Below are 18570 nucleotides of genomic sequence, written 5' to 3'. Positions count from 1 at the left end.
CCAAACAGCACCAGACTTTAGGCTATCATTAATGGTCCGGCCCTCAACAGCTCTACGTGAAATCTCAACGTATGCCGTTTCCATGGCAACGCATCCCTCGCCAAAAAATCCGATGTTGTTGTAAGTCAATGGAAAATTGTCCAAACAGCACCAGACTTCAGACTATCATTAATGGTCCGGCCCTCAACAGCTCTAGGTGAAATCTGAAATCTCATTATTTGTCGTTTCCATGGCAACGCTTCCCACGCCATAAAACACGGTGTTGTCCTAATTCAATGGAAAAGGTTCCAAACGGCACCAAACTTCAGACTATCATTAAAGGTTCCGCCCTCAACAGCTCTATGTCAATTATGGGATGTCCTCATATGCCGTTGCCATGGCAACACGTCCCTCGCCATAAACGACGGTGTCGCTGTAAATCCAATGGACCTCAGTCCCTCAGTCCCATCGTCCCCCAATCTTCACTTTGATATCACCGGTCCATGCCTCAACAGCTCCAAGTGAAATCTGAAATCTCACTGTATGCCATTTCCATGGCAACGCGTCCCTCGCCATAAAACACGGTGTTGTCCTAATTCAATGGAAAAGGTTCCAAACGGCACCAGACTTCAGATGATGGCTAATGGTCCGGCCCTCAACAGCTCTACGTGAAATCTGAAATCTCACCATTTGTCGTTTCCATGGCAACGCTTCCCTCGCCATAAAACACGGTGTTGTCCTAATTCAATGGAAAAGGTTCCAAACGGCACCAGACTTCAGATGATGACTAATGGTCCGGCCCTCAGCAGCTCTACGTGAAATCTGAAATCTCACCATTTGTCGTTTCCATGGCAACGCTTCCCTCGCCATAAAACACGGTGTTGTCCTAATTCAATGGAAAAGGTTCCAAACGGCACCAGACTTCAGATGATGGCTAATGGTCCGGCCGTCAGCAGCTCTACGTGAAATCTGAAATCTCACCATTTGTCGTTTCCATGGCAACGCTTCACTCGCCATAAAACACGGTGTTGTCCTAATTCAATGGAAAATCATCCAAACTCCACCAGACTTCATATGATGGCTCCTAGTCCGGCCCTCAACAGCACTATATGTGTGTATATATACAATACTTTATTTTAGTTTTAACTGCATGGATGGATTTTTGTATGACATGTCTTATGTTTTAAACAAAAGATCAAATTAGATCGAATGTTATTTATGTAGCCCAAAATCAAAAGTTATATATTTGTCCCTGCGGGATTTACAGTTTGTACAGATCAACAAAACATGGATGACAGATTAAAAACATAATTAAATGACACCATAGACAACCATAATAATGTGAGGTGTACAAATTAAGGATCCAGGGGGATGTCAAAATTAGTGATGTTACGTATTGTGCCGAGGCTTCGGAGCGTGTGTCGAGTAATCCCCGAAGCTTTTTGTGAAGCATGTATCGAGGCTTGTATCGTTTTGGGCCAGTGACGTCATCGATGACAAACGAAGCCTCGCTGCCTGTCGATACCACGTGACTGCTTCAGGAAGCGACTCAGATCGGTTGAACCGTTGAACCCATGGATGGTTGAACCACAGTGCTGATATTACCCATGCCATGGATGTATTTATAAGAACCATATTACCCCTCCTGTACCCGGGTCCCGTGACACGATGGAATCAAGAGAGCTCAGACCCTCACTTATATAGAGGTCAGAACATGTCATAAGTATAAATAGATACAAGCATAAATAAATGTAGGAATAAAAACATGAATAAATATGTTGCAGTGTTTTCAGTGAGATTCAGCATGTGTGCTGCGGCTCAGCTGGAAAGCAGTCGACTCCTGACCGCAGGGTCCCGGTTCAACGACTGAACAATACTTATTTTTTGTTGTTTATAAAAGCTATAGCTAAATGAGATAATGTAGTTAATAAATGTATTCTTTGATATGGTTTAGCCTTTCTCAGGCTACAACATGGTTACGTTTATGAATATTATTAAGGAATACAAATCCCTCTTTGCGATGTTTACCAGCCTCCTTAGGCTTTCCATCACAATCATTAAACTGGAATAAATACAATATTGTTAACATGAAGATATGATTTAATGTTGGTTGTTTAGAGTTATGCTAAGGCTTTACTCATTGGGAACTCGGTATGACAGAGCACACTGTTGAGATGTCCAATCTGCCTGTTGTACACACTTTGACCAGCAGGGGGTTAGTGTTCAGATGAAGCCCATGATGAAGCCTCATGAGATGAACCCTTTTGCGAACCAATTGGCTGGAAAGCTTCAAAGCTTCATAAGGCTTCATTTCGCCATCACTAGTCAAAATGCTTCCTGCATGGTTTTCATGAACTGCAACACTAACATTTTATTTAAAATCCAAAGTAACAAGCAATGAAGCAAATATATGCACATTTTAAACATGTGAAAACGCCCTTCACCTCTCTCCCAATCAGCCTCATGTATTGAGTTCAGAGTGTGCAGCCAATTAAGCTGATGCGTGTCTGATTGGACGCAGGTGTGCTGCTCTGATGAGGATAATGATCGGCTAGAGTTTAAAAAAGCTCCACCGCTCACCCTGAACCATAGGCCTACTGTGAGTCAGTCAGGAAGACAGAGAGCAGCTTCCTGTTATCAGTTTCACTTATGGAGGCCTTTAATTGTCAGGTTATCCTCCTTGTAGGACTCTGTGTTCGCTCCTCTTTTGCTTTCCCGTCCACACGTTACACACAAGATGCTTCGTTTCAGAGCCTTGCGAACACAGGCAGGTCAGAACCCGGGCAGCAGAAGTCTCCGGCTGAGGAACCGCAGCAGGTGAATACCATCACAGTGACCTGTCATCCAGACTCCTTGGAGATTGTCATCAAAGCCGATATGTTTGCGGTTGGAGCTCCTGTTGATGGTGACGAGATACGCCTTGGAGTAGAGACCAACAACCAGTACTGCAGAGCTACAGCGTCTTCAGCAGATGAGTACAGTATCAGTGTTGGACTTGTGGAGTGCGGCACCAGACGCTGGGTAACTTTAAATATATTTCATTTCAAATCTGATTCATTAAAGCTTCTAGTTTTAAACACGTCTACTCTCCACAGGTAACTGAGGACTCTCTGATCTACACAAACCTCCTCATATACTCTCCTGAGGCTTCTCCATATGGTGTTGTTCGAATGGAGGAGGCTGTAATTCCAATTGAATGTCATTACGAAAGGTCTTTGTCTCTTTTTGTTTTTAAAGCTCACATTGTAAAAATCTTTGAATGATGTCCGTCTTTTTTTAAATGCATGTTTTCTGTTTCTTAGGAAGTACAGTTTGTCCAGTTCTTCACTCAGGCCTACCTGGAGCCCCTTCATGGCGACCCAGGCTGCAGTGGAAATGTTGCAGTTTAACTTGAGAATCATGACAAGTGGGTTTTGATAATGATCTCATGTTATGAGTTGTCGTGTCTCTATTTGCACTTAGTACTTGTGTCTGTCCGTGTGCAGGTGACTGGCAGCACACAAGAGGCTCTAACGTGTTTCATCTCGGTGAGCCCATCGGCATCGAGGCCTCGGTCAGAATCGGGCATCACGTGGCGCTCCGAGTGTTTGTGAGCAGCTGCGTGGCTACGCTGAGCCCTGACATGCACTCCAGCCCCAGGCATGCCTTCATTGGAAATGGGTAAGGCTGCAAATTGCTAAATGGCAAAAAGTAAATTCTTTTTCTGACCCTAGAGGGAGCTGTTTAATGTGTAAGGCTCTTCAAGTGGTTTAATTCAGACACGAGCAATGCTGACTCGAGTGACAGGTTAATAAAAGATCATTCCTTTAGTGTCGTCTTCAAGTTAGCCATTAGCTAGCTGCAGTTTGCTTTTAATCTTTGGTATTCTAGTTCTTCCTTTCTGTGCCACAATTGGCAAAGGCACAGGTCAGATTTGTGCAGTTCTCACTCTAAAGAACTACTTCCAGAACTTGCCAATAGAGAGGCGAAGTCCTGGCCGTCTACTTTCGACCCATGGGACCTTATTTCGGGAAAAATTGCGTATTGAAGTCAATGGAGAGAGAGAGAGATTATCTTTCAACCCCGTTTGAATTGTGCAATGAATTACACACATGACGTTTGTTAATCTTAAAAAGTAATTTCCATGTCAAAAAAGTCAGTTTGTAGTAAAACTGTTGAAATATAAGACTATGAAAAATACGCAACTAGAAAGACTACGAGTCCTGGTCCCGCATGCTGGCTCTTAGGAATCAACTAACTCCCCTTGTGTGTACAGCTCTCAACGCGCCCAGACTTTGAGTGATTTTCAGCTCTTTTAATACTTTTCGCCTCGTTCTGAAAGGAAGAAATGAAATGTGCCAACGTGACGGCCGTCTTGGTCTGTGACGCGAGAGGTAGTTCATTGAGCGGTTTCACAAAAAAAAAAATGTTACTTCACATTTTTAAGACACACTTTTATTTTTTGACTTGCAAAATTATCTTTTAAATTGACAAACGTCATGTGTGTAATTCGTGGCACAATTCAAACGGGATCGAAAGATCATCTTTCTCTCTCCATTGACTTCAATACATACTTTTTAGAAATGAGGTCCCATGGAGGTCCCCCGGAAAGGGAGAGACTTCGCCTCTCGATATGACTAGAAATGTTAGCGGTGGAGTTGCATTGTGGGTAATGTAGACTCTTGTTATAGTAGTCAATGAGTGCTAATTTAGTGTTGCTCTTTTTGTTTGTCCTCATCATAGGTGCTTTGTTGACTCTCAGCTTCCAGGCTCAAGGTCTCAGTTCTTAGCCAGGACACAGGATGACAAGCTCCACATGTCCATTGATGCCTTCAGATTTTACAATGAGGACAGAGGGGAGGTGAGGCTCTATTAAATTGCCTCAAACATGATTGTGTGTGCATGTTTCCCAACACCTGCTTTTCTCATAGCTCTACATCACATGTCACCTGTATGCTGTGCCAATAAATAGCACGGATGCAACAACCAAGGCGTGCACCTTTGTGAATGGAAGGTAAGTGAGATCCAGTCTGAAATATGTGAAATTACACACAAAACAAAGTATTGGTGCTGAATGTTTTTTATTTATCAGATGGCGGTCCGCTGATGGTAATGACTACTTATGTGGGCAATGCCAAAGACCAATAGGAGTTGAGCAAACTCCCAGCAGCCCGAGCAAGTTTAGGCCTCGAGGGTTTGTGAAGCCAGAAGAGCGTGAACCCCTCTGGAGGAGCGGACTGAAGACCGGTACAGGTGGGGAGCTTGTAGAAACCTGTATGATGAATATTGGCTGCAGAATAGATGTCGTCATAATGATCAATTGTGACGCATGTCTTGGCGTAGGTTTTAGACGTGGTGACGGCTGGGTGACTGCATTAACATGCATTGTGCTGGTTTGTGTTAGTGTGGGAACATCAGGCCAGAGTGGGACCGATGATGGTCTTGCCAGCCAAGCAGAAAAGCCAACCCATACCTGCAGAGGAGCCTTCTTCCATTCTTGATCAAATCAGCAGATCTACAATGTATGGCAGCCGGTGGAGGAGTGGAATAAACAGAGTTGGTAAGTCAATGCCGGTATTGAATTATTCTTTGTTCATTTGAAGCCTTTAACAATCTCTAAATTAATATTAAAATGGCCCATAATGAAATCTTAATGTTGAATTGTTTTTCTGTCAAAGATCAGAGGAAAGGACTGCTTCCTGATTCATCATCGACCCAAAACCAGGTGGACGTTGTGACTTTAGCTTCTGAGCAGAACAAAGACGAAGAAGACAAAAGTGGAAGAGAAAAAGGTAAAATGTGAAAAGTCGTAACTCTTTTTTTTAAATGGCACTCTGCAATGCACCTTTTACATGAACACTGCTACGACTCCAGATGGGGATGCTGAGGAAGTTCCTGAACTTCTAGAGAGAACCTCTCCTGAGGCCCACCTGCAGCCGAAGGCAGCGGTGCTGAACAGTACCAACACAGCGGCGCTCGATGAAGTCCTCCCAACTGCTGCGGTTAATGTGGCTGTGCCCCCACTGTCCAACACCACTGCTACAGAATCTGACCTTCCTGAAACAATGGACTCAAAGAGATAATAAATGATTCAAACTTTCATTTGTTTGCTTTTTAATGTTGCAATACACAAGGGAAACTGATGACCTGCTCACAGCTAAAAACAATTAAATGCAAACAATTGTTTCCTAATGAGCAAAAGTATTCCATATAACGGTAAACATTTAGGAGTGGACTAAAAATTGTAATTTGTCGTCCATGTCTGTTCTTGGGCTTGTCTGCTAGAAACGGTACTACACCATGGCAGTTATCTTCTGGGGTGTCATTTGCTTCAGTTGTAACGGCTGTATAAAGGTGATGTATTGGAGGTCAGCCAGTTTATATTTGAACTTCAGTTCCTGCAACAAAGCCTTTGTACATGAGTAGCCTCTTTAAAAGGGTAGTTACAATGGGCTCCTGGCAATATAATTACCTTCACATTAAGATATAAACATGGTCTCATAACTTCGTGTCCATTGGGTTTTCTGACTGGAGACTGCATTCTAATAGAGTACCCAGAACTCTACTAGGGTAGTCAATATGTTTGAGGTACAATTAGATTACAAAGCCTTGAGTTGTTCCTTTAGCTTAGCAAATGTATTCACTCCTGTTTTTGAGGACTGATTATAAAAAAAAAGTGACACTATGAATGTTTAGACGAGTATAGTTACAGATGCCATTATTTCAAGGCATCTGAAGCAAGACTTGACTCAATGCTATTCATGACATCACACATTTGTTTTTAGACTACAACGCCTTGTGGCAGATGTAACTTCCTGGGATGTATTTTGGTCCCTGCAACAAAGTGCCTGTTGGGACTCAAAGCCAGAAACCAGTGAAGCTGTAAATGTGTCGGTTTTTGTTTCACTTTACAGTCGACTGGAACTGGATCGTACTCGTATACCACATTACATGCAAACGATAAACTTGAATAAAATAAAATGGGGCTGCATTTTAAATTGCTCTCCATTAACTGTAGTATATACTATTTCAACATTTATTTAAGCATCAGTGTAACCACTAGATGTAAACCCACATGTCAGGTGTGGGCCAATCACATGCAGGTATTTCGGTGTGACTGCAGCTTTAATGAGTAATTGCTTCCAGCTGTCCTCTCCATGTGATTAGTCTGCACTGGGAAGTATTTGACATTGAGAGTTTGAACCTTCCGCATCTTATTTAAATTCAGTATGGCTTGGATTTCCTAAATGATCACTTGTTCTACTTGTAGTGGTGTGTTTGCGTACCTGTTCTGTTCTGATGAAAGAGCACAATGGTGACGGCAGCTCGGCCAGCCTCTGTGGCACTGCTGTCACTTTTTGCTTTTGGTTTTGCAGACGCCATTCGAACGTTGAGAGATGGACCAATATACAACTGCTGCATTAGGGTTTGACACAGAAAGTCAAATCAGTGAACCACAACTCGATGAGGGATCCACTGTCAGCGTACAATGCACAGAAGTGTCCATAATCATTGCGGTAAAGGCTGACTTCTTTAAAAATGGACGCCTTTTGTCTCCATGGGATTTTTTTTGGGAGAAGTCAAGCATTCACAGAGCAGTCGGTGTCGACCTGTTGCTGCTGGTGACTCTGAATATTTATTTGAAGCTGGACTACAAGACTGTGGCTCCAAAGTCACTGAGTTGATGATTAATAGGAGATGCTGTATATATAACTGCGGTTGCTTAAGTGGTAGTTTTGATTTGTTGTGTTTTCAGAGGTGTCCCTGATTTCAGTTATTTTGTATTCTCTACAGACATCTGAGGACTCTGTGATCTACTCAAACAAGCTGATAGTCTTACGAGTCGTCGGGCAACATGGCATTAAAGGAACGACCCGTGCTGTTGTTCCTGTTTCCTGTCACTAAGAGGTGAGATGTTTTTATCGTGTTGTGCAGAGAATCTTTTTTGTGACTTCTTCTTCTCGGCTGACTTTGTTACCTTTCCGGGACAGGACAAAGTTTGATGGCAGTCGCTCTCAGCAGCCGCCCCTCTCTCTTCCTGCTGTGTGTTCAACAGGTGCTTTCTCTCTCGAGCTGATGGCCGGTGTGTGAGACCGATTCAGTGTTTCATTGAAGGTCTTTTTTAAGTGTGCATGTAGTATGGTGGATGAAGTAGTCACACACTTTACCTCAAGACATTGTCAATGGATGTTTTGCTTTTCTTAAATGCGACCACCATTTTAATTAGAAACAAACCACCGTTCATTGTTTAATACAAAATGAACATTTATATGTGAAGTATTCCTTACTTCTAAGGTAGAGCATTTTCTCAACCAATAAAGAAACCCTCAATCACAGTTCTCATTCATAACACTCCGTTCGATGTCTCACTATGGGATGCGCCTCATCGCGGAGCAAACAGAAGCATCAATCTCATTACGCCAATCCTGATTGGCTGGTGATCTTGACGTCAGGGGAAATCACCGCCTATAAGTAGCCTGCGCCACCACGCATGCGTCATTCAAACGCCTCTTCTCGCTTCAGAGCATATCTCTATAGTAGCCAAAAGCTAATTTCGGTCGACGGGCGTTAGCCGGCTACCCTGTTCTGCCTCGCAGAAGAGTATGGTACTAACACACCAGTTAGTATTATAATCAACCTCGCCGTTCTTCCTCTGGAATTAAGGTAAGGTTTTGACTTTCAAGTTAGCAACACACCCGTTGCTAGCTTGTGTTTTTTTCCCTCACTGCCGACACCACGGTAGCGAGGACGTTTTTTCTTTTCTCTTCTCACGGAGGAGAAAAGGATTACAAGAATATTACCACATCAGGTAATATCCTTTGAGAGGAAAAAGACCCACGCTGTCCTTTTTCCCCGGATTAAAGACAGATTGGTAACACTTTTTTTCTCGACGTACCTGTTACGAGCGGACCCTCTCCACGACTCGCGGAGAACGAGATGGACGCCTCTCTCCCTCACACCAGAGGAGTCAGGGACTCGGAGGCTCGGCGCTGCGGCTGCGGGTTGAAAGTGTCAGGCACAGACTCACACCAGATCTGTTCGTCCTGCCTCGGGCTGGAACACGCCCAGGAGGCCATTGACAACCCCGGCTCGTGCGGGCATTGTGCCCGCTTCACTATGAAGAGCCTCCGCCGAAGGTTAGCACAACAAGCTAGCCTGTCGGGACGGGACCCCCTCATGTCCACTGGTTTGCCGGCTGGCAATCAAGACACGGGGACGTCCGCCGCAGAGATGGAGCCCCTCACTGGGTCGGTCTGGGGCTCATCGACAGCGGCACCCGCAGAACCGGAATCCCGTGCCATATCAGGCCGAGACCCGGTGGCGGCAAGAGACGCGGGAACGGGGCCCCACGCTTTACCAAGCTGGGGCTCCCGGCTGGACCTCACCATGGTTTCACCCGTGGAAGATGTCCAAGAGTTAGACTACATGGAGGATGAAGAGGATACCTCTGAGTTCCTCCTGTCTGACTCGGATGAGCAGGAAGACGACATCTTCATGTCATCGACTCAGGCTGCAAAGCCGGGAGCGATGGCTGCTCTCCCGGGCGATGGCACACCAGCTTCGCCCTGTCTAAGCATGGACCTGCAGGCCGTGTGTCAGCGCACCGCGTCCAGGCTAGACATCCCGTGGCCCGAAATGGCCAAGGAGACCTCCAGGTCCCGTTACGAGGGGAAACATATTTCCCAAACAACGAGGACGAAGAGGCAACTCCTTCCGGTCTTCCCGGAGATGTTGGATGAGGTGTCGGTCTCGTGGAGAGACCGGCCCTTTAGCAACAAGGCCCCAATCCAGGGTGCCTCCTCCCTTGACTGTGACTGTATGGAGAGGCTCGGCCTGCTCCGCATACCGCCTATGGAACCGCTGGTGGCAACCCACCTCCTACCGAGGATGGGCCCGTCACCGAGCAGAGACCCCACGCTGCCAGCAAAAACGGACCGATTCCAGTCGACCATGACTGAACGGGCCTACAGAGCCGCAGCATTGTCCGCCAGGGCTCTGAACGTTTCCTCGATGCTAACCGCGTACCAAGCGGAGCCCTGTGAGGATATGTCGAGCAATCCTGGACCGGCCACTCTGGACGAGATAGCCGCGGTCACAGACATTTGTCTCCGTGTCCAACGCTGCGCCGTCCAGGCCACGGGCAAGGTAATGGGGATCATGGTGGTGTAGGAAAGAGCTAGATGGCTCAACCTCCCAGACCGGGAAAAGGAAGATGTGCTTGACATGCCCATCGTTCCCGAGGGGATTTTTCGGCTCCGCTCTCGCTTCGATGCAGAGGAAGTGCGAGTCGAAAAAGAAGGAAGACGAGGCCCTCCACCTCCTTCTCCCTCGAAGGGTCCAGCTGCTGCCTTCGCAACAGCGGCCCTTAGCCCAAGCTGCACCGAACCCTGCTAGGTTTAAAGTACCAGGACAGCAGAGGTCGCCCCGAGTCCCCAGCCCAGGCAGGAGACGAGGGCGAGTTGGCCTAGAAAATCTCCGGGTCCGGCTGCGGCCCAGGCGCATCCAAACACCACCAGACTTCATATGATGGCTCCTAGTCCAGCCCTCAACAGCACTATGTCAATTATGAGATGTCTTCATATACCGTTTCCATGGCAACGCCTCCCTCGCCATGAAACACGGTGTTGTCCTAATTCAATGGAAAATCATCCAAACACCACCAGACTTCAGACTATCATTAATGGTCCGGCCCTCAACACAACTAAGCATATTATGGGGTGTCATCATATGCCGTTGCCATGGCGACAGATCACCCGCCATCAAACACAATGTTTGTGTTACTGCTGTAACTCAAAAAAATTCCAACGTTTGAAAACGGCCGAGTCCTCGAGACACCTAGACACGTCGACGTGCGGACAACAGCCTGCGGAACGTCGAAGACCCGCTCAACGCTGCTTGTTATTCCAGTTATATTTTATAATGATTAAGATATTTATTTTATGACTATGCTGTGATTTGGTGCCGTATAAATGACATTGAAACAAATATTGTGATAATACCATAATAATTTGGATACATCACAGGGAAAAGAGTAAATGCAGTCTGACAAACCATGAAACCAAGCATTGTTGAGCCCTGACATCTGATTTGGAGTGGTGAAACAGTGCTACTGTACTTCTGAATACCTTTTCGATTACTTTATAACTGAGCATAGTCTTTCAGCTTCATGTACAGTTCTGATGCAGTCTCCCAGTTCTCTGGCTTCTGCAGGTCATTGCGCTCCATAGCAAAGTCCAAGTACTCCTGCATGTGTTGGTCCCCACATGGAGCTATAGACAGGCTTGTCTCAGGAACAGCATCCAATTCTGCCTGTTCAATCTCAAACCCACAGTCCCTGGAGCCAAATCTATGTTAAATAGAAGACAATAGTATTCATTTACATTTAAGATAAAAACAGACAAAGAAGTATCAATCCATCACCAATGTAATACCTGTGTGGCAAGTAGTACAGTTCATTGGGCACTCCTCCTGGACATGATGCTGTTCTGGAAGGGCGAATCCTGTGACTGTTCCACAGTCTCACACACTCATCCAAGTCCTTCTGAATAACATCAACGAAGCAGAATCTCAGAAGGCACTGATGCTCGTGACTCCCGTTGAAGTGTCCAGCATCTCGGAGGTCTGCAAACAGCTCCATCCAGAACTGAGACCTATAGAAATTAATATTTTCAAGTGAATTATTAAGCAATAGGCTATACAACAGTTCTACAAATTACATTAAATGGTTACCAGTAAAATCAACAACAAATCATTGAGTGTCTATTTAATCATTTATTTGCTTCACAACCTATAGTGCTTAGGTCCTCTCAGGGGCCGCTGTTCAATCCAAAACCCACGCTTAGATGTTCAGTTTCTAACTTTATTTCGGCCAAAAATAAGTTCTAAAGAAAGGCCTTGAATAGTCTGGGTCATAGACTACAGGCTATATATTATATCTATTATAATAAAAACTGATAAACAACATTTGCTTAGCTAAAGTGTGTCTGACAGTGTTGGCAAGTAATAGATAATCATGATAGACACTTACCTTCCCTTTCTTAATATGGACCACCAGGACTCAATACGCTGATTAGTCATGGATGTGCCATACATGTGGCTGGACGCTCCAGAGTAGTAGTCATGGTGATGGTGACGTAGGGTGCACTGAATTGCAGCCATAATTCCGTTCTCCGTGCCACAATCAGTCCGCAGCCTCATGGGGATGACACCGAGGTTTCGCACACATTTGAGGAAATATTGAGCGATAACTCTTGGGTTATTGTTTGTTGGACCACATTCAAGCCATACTACTGAAAATCCATCAATGCATCCTGAAAGGGCCACACCGACTGGCTTAAGTTTGTCATAACCGTCACCATGCCACATATAGTTCGGTCCCATTGAGTGGTAGGTTCTCCTTATAAACCTTCTGCGAGATCTCCTCTCGCAGCCTCGAGGGTTAAGCTCCCGGAGCAAATTCACAACATCATCTCTCTTCACTCGAAGACTGTACTTTTGTTTTAGTACCTGCCACATTGTTCGGTATCCAAACAATTGTCCAGGTCCACGAAGTTCCAACCTGATGGCGTTAATTACAGCGATTTGAGAGGAATAACCCTTTCTGCGGTAAAACCCGGCTTGATTCAGTTTGCTTTTAAGAGTCCGCAAACTGATTTTTACACCATGAAAGGTAGACAATAAATATGTCCACGATTACAGCATACGAGTGACCTTCATTAAAATATTTCCCGCAATGATGCAAGATATCTGGTCCTTCTGTCTGGTCCGTGTCCTTTAAACACTCCATAGATTGTCCACAAGATGAGCAAAACGGTGTCACTTGTCCCAGGTTGTTTCTACAAAACGGACAAAACATGTTTACCGAACGTAAACACACTCGTACCTATGGTCTTTCCGACAAAACAAATTAAATTTGAGCCGTCACTTCCGGTATGATGGACATTCCCTTTCCGCTTTGATTCTGGTTTGTTAAAGTGTTTCGTCAAATGTTAAAGTGTTTCGCATTTTGTTAATTTGTTTTTGTTAAATAGTTTTGTCCTTGGTAAAAGTGTTTTATAAAATGTAAATTTGTTTTCGTTAACGTTAAAATTGTTTTCCTTGGTTAAAGTGTTTTTGCTAATGTAATTTTGTTTTATAAAATGTAAATTTGTCTCAAGCTTTGTTAAAGTGTTTCACACTTTGTAATTGTCCATTGCACTTCCCAGCCACCGTACTTAAGTGGTCCTTGGTATGAAAAAGTTTGAGAAACACTGCTGTAGAGAATAAGCCAAGAAAGCCAACGTCTCCATATCGTTTAATTCATCGTCTCTGGACATCTTAGTGGAAGCTGTTGTGTGCGTTACGAATATAAAGGCATTTCAAAGCCCTTTTTTAAACATTAAAACAAAGTATAAAGTCTCTTAAAGCTGCAGTTTATGATGACTTTTTATAATATTACATCTCCTCACCTGAGACGCTGAGGCACTGGGATGGACCAATTTTAAATACATTTACATACTCCATATTTACACATCTCACACTGCGACAGATCTACCTCCATACGATATAAACTTCTGAAAATCAAGCTAAAGGCGGCTAATGCTGGGCTATAAAGGAACTACAGCACGGTCACATGACTTCACGTCACCACCGCTAAGCTAATGATGGCTAATGTTGGGCTATAAATGAACTACAGCACGGTCACATGACTTCACGTCACCACCGCTAAGCTAAAGGTGGCTAATGTTGGGCTATAAAGGAACTATAGCTCGGTCACATGACTTCACGTCACCACCGCTAAGCTAAAGGCGGCTAATGTTGGGCTATAAAGGAACTATAGCTCGGTCACATGACTTCACGTCACCACCGCTAAGCTAAAGGTGGCTAATGTTGGGCTATAAAGGAACTACAGCACGGTCACATGACTTCACGTCACCACCGCTAAGCTAAAGGCGGCTAATGTTGGGCTATAAAGGAACTACAGCACGGTCACATGACTTCACGTCACCACCGCTAAGCTAAAGGTGGCTAATGTTGGGCTATAAAGGAACTACAGCACGGTCACATGACTTCACGTCACCACCGCTAAGCTAAAGGCGGCTAATGTTGGGCTCTAAAGGAACTACAGCACGGTCACATGACTTCACGTCACCACCGCTAAGCTAAAGGCGGCTAATGTTGGGCTCTAAAGGAACTACAGCACGGTCACATGACTTCACGTCACCACCGCTAAGCTAAAGGCGGCTAATGTTGGGCTCTAAAGGAACTACAGCACGGTCACATGACTTCACGTCACCACCGCTAAGCTAAAGGCGGCTAATGTTGGGCTCTAAAGGAACTATAGCTCGGTCACATGACTTCACGTCACCACCGCTAAGCTAAAGGTGGATAATGTTGGGCTATAAAGGAACTATAGCTCGGTCACATGACTTCACGTCACCACCGCTAAGCTAAAGGTGGCTAATGTTGGGCTATAAAGGAACTACAGCACGGTCACATGACTTCACGTCACCACCGCTAAGCTAAAGGTGGCTAATGTTGGGCTATAAAGGAACTACAGCTCGGTCACATGACTTCACGTCACCACCGCTAAGCTAAAGGTGGCTAATGTTGGGCTATAAAGGAACTACAGCACGGTCACATGACTTCACGTCACCACCGCTAAGCTAAAGGCGGCTAATGTTGGGCTATAAAGGAACTACAGCACGGTCACATGACTTCACGTCACCACCGCTAAGCTAAAGGCGGCTAATGTTGGGCTATAAAGGAACTACAGCACGGTCACATGACTTCACGTCACCACCGCTAAGCTAAAGGCGGCTAATGTTGGGCTCTAAAGGAACTACAGCACGGTCACATGACTTCACGTCACCACCGCTAAGCTAAAGGCGGCTAATGTTGGGCTCTAAAGGAACTACAGCACGGTCACATGACTTCACGTCACCACCGCTAAGCTAAAGGCGGCTAATGTTGGGCTCTAAAGGAACTACAGCACGGTCACATGACTTCACGTCACCACCGCTAAGCTAAAGGCGGCTAATGTTGGGCTCTAAAGGAACTACAGCACGGTCACATGACTTCACGTCACCACCGCTAAGCTAAAGGCGGCTAATGTTGGGCTCTAAAGGAACTACAGCACGGTCACATGACTTCACGTCACCACCGCTAAGCTAAAGGTGGCTAATGTTGGGCTATAAAGGAACTACAGCACGGTCACATGACTTCACGTGACCACCGCTAAGCTAAAGGCAGCTAATGTTGGGCTATAAAGGAACTACAGCACGGTCACATGACTTCACGTCCCCACCGCTAAGCTAAAGGCGGCTAATGTTGGGCTATAAAGGAACTACAGCACGGTCACATGACTTCACGTCACCACCGCTAAGCTAAAGGAGGCTAATGTTGGGCTATAAAGGAACTACAGCACGGTCACATGACTTCACGTCACCACCGCTAAGCTAAAGGCGGCTAATGTTGGGCTCTAAAGGAACTACAGCACGGTCACATGACTTCACGTCACCACCGCTAAGCTAAAGGAGGCTAATGTTGGGCTATAAAGGAACTACAGCACGGTCACATGACTTCACGTCACCACCGCTAAGCTAAAGGCGGCTAATGTTGGGCTCTAAAGGAACTACAGCACGGTCACATGACTTCACGTCACCACCGCTAAGCTAAAGGTGGCTAATGTTGGGCTCTAAAGGAACTACAGCACGGTCACATGACTTCACGTCACCACCGCTAAGCTAAAGGCGGCTAATGTTGGGCTCTAAAGGAACTACAGCACGGTCACATGACTTCACGTCACCACCGCTAAGCTAAAGGTGGCTAATGTTGGGCTATAAAGGAACTACAGCACGGTCACATGACTTCACGTGACCACCGCTAAGCTAAAGGCAGCTAATGTTGGGCTATAAAGGAACTACAGCACGGTCACATGACTTCACGTCCCCACCGCTAAGCTAAAGGCGGCTAATGTTGGGCTATAAAGGAACTACAGCACGGTCACATGACTTCACGTCACCACCGCTAAGCTAAAGGAGACTAATGTTGGGCTATAAAGGAACTACAGCACGGTCACATGACTTCACGTCACCACCGCTAAGCTAAAGGAGGCTAATGTTGGGCTATAAAGGAAAAGGGAACCACTAATCACTAATTTTCGGGGTTTTAGCTCTCATTCCTGCACCACTCTATGAAACCTCTGGTAACATTAACTGTAATGTACTGTGGATTTGTTATCTACAGTTTAGTTTAGTAAACAGACCTTATTTCAGGAGAACAACCAAAAACCTACTCATTGACCACCAGACCAGCGGACAGGAAGTGATAACATGCGGACTTACTTCAGAGTTAAGGACTCATCTCTACTGACATGATCTCTGTTCACAGCTCAGTGTAAAGTGCATATTTGAATTTTCTCGTTCTGTTTTTCTTTCGGCTCTCAGGAATCATCCTGACAGCTGCGAGTCTTCATCTGACATATGCTTGATTTAAACAGCCGTGCTTTGGTTTAAGTTTCAAACAAAAGAAGCTCATCAGTATTCTCCCTCTGTTTATCATCCTCCTCTTTACATTCAGAGCAGGAGGAGACTCTGTGGAAGTGAATAAAGTCCGGTGAGTCCGCCGATTTGTTTCGGAAACTGGGAGGAAATGACAGCGGGGATTTTACTCATCCTCTTTTGTTCGCAAGCTTTCCTGATGGAAATGGAGGCAAACCAAAGCAAACACTGGAAGGATGTTTCATCTGCAAACATGTCCTTTCTCTTCTGCAGGAAAGCAACATATCTTGCTGTGATGGTTTGGAAATAATCTGAAGTTTGGAGCTCCAACGGAAAGCAGGAAACCGTCACAGAGGCTTTGCTGCCACACAGACTGACTTCCTGTATCAATCATGTGTGATATTAATATGTATCAAGACGATAAGGACACTTGCTTCCGTGTCTGAAGAGAAAGATGCTGTTGCTTCTGATTAAATGCATTATAGTTTGAGAAGTCGTAAAAGTAGATTCATATTCAACCAATCTGCCATCCAGGTAGTAATTACGTCACGTACAAGTGCAATGAAGGAAGTCATTTGGTTTCACGTCAGTATATTTTGTAGAAAAAAATAAAGTACTTTTAGAAATTGATTTTATGAATTGCTTCTCTTGGATAACTGCACTTAAAATCACACTGTACATTTTACATACAATTTAACATGTAATCCATTCTTTACTCACTTAATGTATAATATCCTGCTAAGATAATAATAAACATAGGCCTATTTGTAAAGCGGGGGGACACAAACGGGATTTCGAAAAGTGTCACGGTTAAACTCCTTATGAAGTGGTGAGGTGCCACATTGCTTTTCTTCCCGACTGCGTGTGTGTGTGTGTGTGCGTGCGTGCACGTGCGTGTGTTTGTGTGTGTGTGTGTGTGTGTGTGTGTGTGTGTGTGAGCGTTTCACATGTGTGTATGAGAGATTTTTACATATGTCTGTAAATGATTTTGGTTTCAGTTGTGTGTGTGTGAGCAGGCTCGGATTGGCCATCGGGAGATTTGGGACTTTTCCCGGTGGGCCACTGCCTTTGGTGGGCCGCTGGCTCTCACATAGGTGGGCCATGGACTTTCACAGTGGCGTTGCGAGGCTCCGGCGGCTCCGGCGCTGTGAAAGTAAAAAAAAAAAAAAAAAACGTCCATTTGTGACCCGCCTATCACATCTCTGGGCCGCACCATAGGACGCGCCTCACACTTTGAGAAACGCTGGATTAAGCTATGGATTAACCTTCAGCCTCGTTTTTTCTCGTTTTAATGCCATTGAACACGATTTTTGATCAGAATAACAGCTACGGTGTTTTTTGCTACCTCGTGTGTCGTCTGTATTTGCTTCCCCTGCCACGAGTTCTGATCGCTCAGTGAGGATCCTTATACTTCTATAATCTGTGGAATCTCAGGATGTTATCTAGCTTGTTTGTGCAGATCCAATAAGTATATCGATCGGTATAGAGTTCTGTGCTAACGGCCTTAAGATGTGTTTGCCCGTGGCTAATTCAGAGGCTCAGACACTTTTGCTTGCAGATGTTGTGATTGCTTCGGCAGGTCCGTGGGGCTAACATCTCTGCACACTGCTTTTCCAACTGATCCACCCAAACAAGCCAAGGTAATTGAAACTATTGTTTTCTAATCAACATCATCTCAAACATTGTCTGTCCTCCAGTCCGTGTGTGAGTGGTTCATGTTGGCAGGCATGTACGTTTCCCACGTCTCGAAGTTCTGCATTTCTCTGCAAGCAAATGCAACCTGACCACAGAGATAAGAAACACCACGAACAAAGACATGTAATATCCATCCTCTCTCATAATCAATGCTTTGCTCTTCATCCTGTTCAGTGACACTGCCTCATGGTTCACAGGTGAATGCTTTCCTGCTCCTTCACTACACCTGAAGACTGTGGGACGTCCTCAGTGCTCATAGACATTACATGTTTCACTCCTCTTCAGTGGCGTAACAAGGTTGCGATGGGCCCCGGTGCAAATATTGTTTGGCCCCCCCCGCCCCAAACATAAGGGCACGCTGATGCGCTCACACACTGGGCCCTGGCCGGCTCTGGGCCCTGGCCGGCTCTGGGCCCTGGCCGGCTCTGGGCCCTGG

The 18570-nt window shown here is 45.3% G+C and overlaps 1 protein-coding gene and 1 pseudogene across 1 annotated transcript; both read left to right on the top strand.

Moving 5' to 3' along the window:
* The first annotated feature begins 2557 nt into the window (after positions 1-2557).
* Positions 2558-6058, top strand: LOC117443021 (zona pellucida sperm-binding protein 3-like). The gene is made up of 10 exons (XM_034078972.2): positions 2558-3000; positions 3075-3190; positions 3282-3385; positions 3465-3639; positions 4702-4819; positions 4890-4972; positions 5051-5211; positions 5363-5518; positions 5637-5750; positions 5833-6058. The coding sequence occupies exons 1-10, from the start codon at positions 2629-2631 to the stop codon at positions 6039-6041; spliced, it is 1608 nt and encodes a 535-aa protein (XP_033934863.1). The 5' UTR covers positions 2558-2628; the 3' UTR covers positions 6042-6058.
* Positions 6059-7253: 1195 nt separating this feature from the next.
* LOC117443022 (zona pellucida sperm-binding protein 3-like) lies at positions 7254-16983 on the top strand (annotated as a pseudogene).
* Positions 16984-18570: the final 1587 nt, after the last annotated feature.

This window comes from Pseudochaenichthys georgianus, unplaced genomic scaffold (assembly GCF_902827115.2).
Source record: "Pseudochaenichthys georgianus unplaced genomic scaffold, fPseGeo1.2 scaffold_522_arrow_ctg1, whole genome shotgun sequence".
NCBI classification, from domain to species: Eukaryota; Metazoa; Chordata; class Actinopteri; order Perciformes; family Channichthyidae; genus Pseudochaenichthys; species Pseudochaenichthys georgianus.
This window is presented reverse-complemented; position numbering and strand designations above follow the sequence as displayed.